General features: G+C 31.2%; 1 protein-coding gene across 1 annotated transcript; it reads right to left on the bottom strand.

Annotated features, from left to right (window-relative positions):
* Nucleotides 1–737: 737 nt before the first annotated feature.
* Nucleotides 738–5,049, bottom strand: LOC128190216 (MICOS complex subunit Mic10-like). The gene is made up of 4 exons (XM_052862159.1): nt 4,889–5,049; nt 3,416–3,463; nt 1,078–1,187; nt 738–852 (listed from the first exon to the last, which is right to left on the bottom strand). The coding sequence occupies exons 1-4, from the start codon at nt 4,962–4,964 to the stop codon at nt 832–834; spliced, it is 255 nt and encodes an 84-aa protein (XP_052718119.1). The 5' UTR covers nt 4,965–5,049; the 3' UTR covers nt 738–831.
* Between the last annotated feature and the right edge of the window lie 1,057 nt (nt 5,050–6,106).

The following is a 6,106-nucleotide window of genomic DNA, read 5'->3' as shown; positions in this document are numbered from 1 at the left end:
GCAGGGCCAAAATGGATGTATAGATGTTAATGCATATAACGTTAAAAAATTATCTTCTTTACTCCCACACACCTGAAAGGAAAACTGAATTCATGATTTTGTTGACCAGATCTTTTAGTTTTTCACCAAAATAATAGGTTTCACAGTTCTTTTTGAAACGTGGTCGTCATTACAAATTTATAATTTTTCTATGAAAAATGAAACCTAATTAATTAGATGCATATATGAGACTCCATGACAAGTTTGTGTATGGGATATTTGCTACTCAGGTGACCGTTAAGGCCAATTGGCCTCTTGTTTAAAAACGCAAATAAAAAACAATTAATATTTTAAACATGAGCCGTTACCGCCTACCAAAACTATTTGAACTGGGGGCAGATAAAAAACAAAAAACTGATTTTTATTTATTTTACAACGATTGACAAACAAGTTCTACTTTTTATATAAATATCTCATGTCATTGATCGCAAGTAACATTATTGTAGAGTCATAAAAAAATAATTGAAATCATGAAAATTTTTAGGAAAGATAAAAATGTATTATAAATTTTTGCGCTTGTCATATAAATGGTAACCGTTTTCTGTTAATAAAAAGAAAACGTATTTCCTTTTTATGATTAATAATTGCTGTTATCTATATAAAAATATTTTTTATTGAAGGGGGGGGGGGTAACTTTATAAACAGCACTCTGCAAAATTTCACTTTGTAAAATAAGTATAATAAAAGCTGACACGTCGTTAGATGTTTCTGGGAATTTTTTTATTACACATCTTTTGATCACAGACATATATTATTCAAAGTAAAGTTCTGATGTCTCATGTTTTATGGCAATCAAGCACTGGTTGTAGCTTTCTACAAACAAAAAGCACAAGTGTCAATCAATATTCAATTAGATACATGTATAAAACATATAAAACTGCATATTATAAGATGGCACACAGAAAGTAAATTAAAGGTAAAATTTCATGAACTGATTGAAAATACTACTATTAACATCAAAGTTGACCTTCAGCTTTAAATATAATAATTTTGTTACATTTCTACCTACATCTATTAGTTGTGAAGTTGGATATCTACCTGTAGGCGCTTTAACAATGCAGCATTTTTATTCTGAAAATCGTTTTCAGCATTACTATAACCCATTCCAAATCCTGTTCCAACTCCAAAAGCAATGGGCCATGTTCTTCCTGGAAAATAATGAATGTTCTCTCTATAGACTTTCATCATGTATAATATTCTTCAGAAGTTAGAAGCATAAAACATCCTTGTTTTCAATTAAAGTATAGATATACTGTTATACACAGAGACTGCATTAGTATAATTATAGCTTCCAGTGGTTATAAAAGTAGTAAACATTACTCCCTGATAACAAAACATACTGAGTGTTTATGTGTGAGGATCACATTCAGCTGGGAAGTATCAAATGAAATGAAAAGAAAGTGCCTTTGATCTTAACCTTTCTTGAAACAATCTGAGCAATCCATAAAAGCAGTAAACAAATAAACTATATGGTGAGGTGGGTGAGCAATGTTCTAAGATTTAATGAGCCATGATACTCAAAGTAATTCTTTGACATTTAATGTATCTTTATGAAGATCTATCATATTCCTGAAGGCATATCCTCATTAATTTGGCTTTGAAAAAAATCAATGTAGAACTAGCTTAATATTTTAGCTGTTTTTAATTAACAATTAATTGTTTTTATAATAATCCCTAATCCACAAACAACAGACACAGACAAAGGTTCAATAGTCTGTCCAAGGTTCAAGTTTCTGTCATCATATAGGCGTTTTACTACATAAATACATGTACCTATCATTGAAGTCAATTAAAATTGATATAAGGCACCAAGTCTCAAAAATTATTTTATTGACATTTCCCATGTTTTTCACCTGAAGAAATAACTAAAACAAAATCAATTTCTCACAAGGTTTTGTAATGAAAAGAATTGAAGAGCTTTGATCCATTCTGACATTTTTCAACATCTTATGCTTTTATCTTTATATCAAGCTTTTTCATGTTTGCAATGCATAATCCCTGTTGACTTTAAAAATTTTTGCCACATTTTTCAACCTAAAGGGGGCATTTCAGAACAGAAATTTTTAACTTTTTACTAGATAGTATGGATATCACATTATTTGCAGAAGAAAAAACAAAGGAAAGGAGAACCTTACAGACCTATCAAATGCATGGTTAACAATCTTGAAATATAAGTGATATTTGGGCGAGGGTAGGAAAATGTAACAGAAGTCGAGAACTCTTAACATTTTCTACCAATGCTCAAATATTGCTTACATTTCAAGACAATGAACATGCATTTAACATGTATTTTATCTATCCTGCTACAAAAAAAAAAAACACATGAGCACTTCAAATGAGCTATTTACGACTAATTCTGCTGCATATCTGCAGTTGAAACCAATATGCCATGGTGTTAATGAAGCAAAAAAGTTGACGTCACACTACATTTGAGTATAATAATAAACCAATGAAATCATTGCTGCTGAAATCATGGCTGGTTACTCCAACTTGTCTTTCTTTTTCACCAACTAACATAAATGTCTGAGGTGTCTCATGTAGTAAAAAAAGTCATGGCGAAGTGAATGTGTGCATGTGTCCATGCAAAGTTTGTGGCTTTATTGCTTAATTGTATCAATCATAAAAAATAGCTGATTGGTACACAATTTTGACAGGAAATAGTTTACCTGGCATGAAATACAAAACCAAGCATCAGAGTTGTAAGAGACTGAGCTATCAATTTGAAAATGTTTAAGGCCTTGTTTATTTAAGCAATAGAGCATGAATCTGGCATAAATCTGATTGGTAGAGATGTACATGTAACGATACAGCAATATATCGTGAGGGCCCACGATACGCATATCATATCGTCACCTGTGTATTGTGATATACTGTATGAGTTGATTTTCATTGACTTTCTAGAATAGTTACATAGTATTCATAACAAAAAGACATTCAGAAACATCAATTAAAGTTAGAAATTGTTTGTTAATTTTGTTCTTTTAAATCAATTGAATTTTATATATCTACCGTTTGTTGATTGATTTTGTAAATAGTTGACATAACTTCTTCATGCAATGCTAATTTTTTAGAAGAGACAACATAGATACCAGTTTATTTATAGTCGACAACTATATCATGATACATGATGTATTGCATTAATATATCGTTATGCATATCATATCGTGAGGTAGCTGGCGATACTCAAGCCTACCGATTGGCTATCATTTTGCTATCAATTCTATGTTTATTCATACTTAAAATGTCACTCTGAGCACAGCCCAGCCTCTACAAGATGTTGTTAGATCTTGTATAGCATGTGGCAGAAGAGCAATTTTGCAAGTTAAGCTCAACTCTAATATTAATCAATTAATAGATAAATGAAAATTATACTCACTCTTAAAGAGAACCAAGGAAAATACACCACCTACAACCAAGCCAGTTGCTAAAAAAGAAAATCAAGGGAAAAAAAATGAAAAAATAAACCTCTTACAGGGTTTTTTCAACTTTTTCAAAACAGGATTCAGGGTTCAAAGACATGATATTGTGATGATGTTTATCAAGTTCAATATGTGAAACCTTTATCTATTAACGCAATATGAGCTGTATTTTTTAGAATATAATTTTGCTGCAAAAACCTGAGTGTACAATAAGTAAGCATGTACCTTAAGCTTTTATGATAAATAAGATTTGAATACATCATTAATTTTTTGTCAAAAGAAAGACTTCTCTTCTAATGAATATATACATGTAGATAGAATGTTCTACCGTTAAAATGACAGATGTCCTATGGACCCGGTTTAACAGTAGAATTCGTCCCATATACTCGCTTCATAACAAATAAAAAAATAATATCGTAACGTATCTTGCCTAAACTTCATATGATTGGTCTCAAATACCTTCGACGTTGCTCTTTTATAATCCCATATTACCACATTAACAGTTTTTGTAACGAAATAACTGCCACTTTTAATGTCACGTTTGAAAATTCGCCGTTTATGGTCGCCATGTTAATGATAAAATCCGAGACATTCCGAGTGTGATTTCCGACAAAATGGCAAGCAAATTCAAATGTGTATTTTAACAAAATGCCTTGGTTCAACTCATTAAATGGATTATGGATATTTTGTGGATTTAACTACATATGCATGTTCATAATGGTTTGTAATGTATAAAAATATGTTTTTCCCATGCAGATTAATTTAACAGACTTAAAATCGACGCGAAGCTGATTCGCTTCTCAGCTGCTACATAACAAGTATATGGGACGAATTCTTACTGTGACCTGAGCATAGCCTGGTCAGTAATATTACTCTTTCTAATTAATATAGAGCAGATCAATTTTTGTACAAGACGATAATAATTATAGAAATTTAAAAACCATGATATTTTTTGTCATTTTGGAAGAGAATATCATTTTTGTAAAAAACAAATTCAACATGAAAATTGCAGCTCATGTTGCTTTAAGGCAAAAAAATTAACTTCAACATCGCAGACTCATTGGCATAATTTTCAATTCGCACTGTCATTTCCATTTCCAGGCCGAAGTCTTGTGTGACTCTAATTTACATACAATATACAAATATCAAGCGTTATTAGATTATGTACAGTATCACTATCAGATACACTTCAACGCATTACATCATTTATAAATCTTATGATTTGGGTGTTTCATTTTGAACATTCTTAAGTTTGTAGTCCTGTTTAATATACAATCTTTAAGCATATTAACTTTTTTAAAAAATACTTAAAGCATACGTAATTGTTATGAATTCAATGCGAAAGAAGTCTAATTCGAATTTTCTCTGCATTTGTTTCACAGCGACCTTGTCAATGTACATATTCGTTCTGTCCTTGGAAAAAGCCTTACCCATTTTCACCCCCGTGTCGACAATAGCTCTGTTGACCTTTTCTCCGTATTCATCCTCTGATCGTTTGGATGCCATCTCGTCGGAGAGTGTCCCGGTCGTTGGTCCGGGTGAAATTGTTAAGATAGTGCGTATGCGAACTTAGTCGTACGTTTCAATACACAACAACTCGGGCATGGATTCAAAGGTATAACATCGGTAATATTGTTTGACTCCTTGCAGTTAATGAAAATAGCAATGCAAAGCTCTTCTGGATTAAACCTTGAATATCTAATCTGAGTCTTTACAGATGCATTCTTTTCAAAAATTCCCTCACATTATCCAATAATGTAACTCATGTATAAAGGGACTTGGACACGATTTGAGCTCAATTTTTTTTAAATTTTATTTTTCCATTTTTAATGTTAAGAATGGTTAATATGAGTACTTTTAATGCTTTATCAAAATTTGAAAGTCAGATATTGAGTTGTAAGCATGAAACAAATTTGGAATTTTTGTTTTGTAAACAAAGCTCGAGCCTTAATTGTTATTGTTAATGATATAAGTTTCAATCAAATGTTGCTTCTCCGATTGATAATATATTTTTTAAACACATTGAACAAGTTTTCCTTGTTTCTTACGAGTTATTTTGTCAAAGAAATGGTAATTCGATACTTTACATTATTTGTTTACAATAATAAGAATCTAGCTTTGTTTACATAACAATGAAGTCTTACCTCTGTATCTCTCTTATAACTTAAATTTTGGTCAATAATTCAAAATGTGCAAGCAAACCATTTTATATCTAAAACATAAGAAATAAATTTTTGATCCAAAATCGTGTCCAAGTCCCTTTAGAGACTGAACATATATGACGACTCTACAGAAAAAGTTTATGCCTTGACAAAATATTTAGAGCCAATAGAGGAAATTTAATTTGTTACGTCCCTCAACAAGTGTTTTTCTCTTGCATGTGAACAGCCTGCATGTATAATGTACCTCAAAGGAGGTAACGGTTGTGTTATGAAATAAGATCGAAGGTTTTCCCAAAACTGCCTAGACAGAACACAAAACTTAAAATCTGTTCACTGCAATTTCATAATACAACTAAGTTTTGTTCAATGACTTTTTTTCCAAACAATATTAAGAAAATTAAATCCCTGCTTTATTAAAAAAAATTTTGTGAGAAAAAAAATTAGTATCGACAAGTTTTGCTAGGCGGCGCAATGTGCTACGTCAAA

The sequence above is a fragment of the Crassostrea angulata genome, chromosome 6 (genome assembly GCF_025612915.1).
Source record: "Crassostrea angulata isolate pt1a10 chromosome 6, ASM2561291v2, whole genome shotgun sequence".
In the NCBI taxonomy this organism is placed as follows: domain Eukaryota; kingdom Metazoa; phylum Mollusca; class Bivalvia; order Ostreida; family Ostreidae; genus Magallana; species Magallana angulata.
Note: the sequence above shows the minus strand (reverse complement) of the source record. Positions and strands in the feature narration are given on the sequence as shown.

Bases quoted from the DNA above. Each gene is read 5' to 3' on its own strand.
- LOC128190216 (XM_052862159.1), bottom strand. From the start codon at position 4,964: ATGGCATCCAAACGATCAGAGGATGAATACGGAGAAAAGGTCAACAGA. The intron at 1,188-3,415 runs GTGAGTATAATT...ATTATTTTCCAG, and splicing joins TTCCTTGGTTCTCTTTAAGA to GAAGAACATGGCCCATTGCT. The intron at 853-1,077 runs GTAGATATCCAA...TTTTGTTTGTAG, and splicing joins CATTGTTAAAGCGCCTACAG to AAAGCTACAACCAGTGCTTG.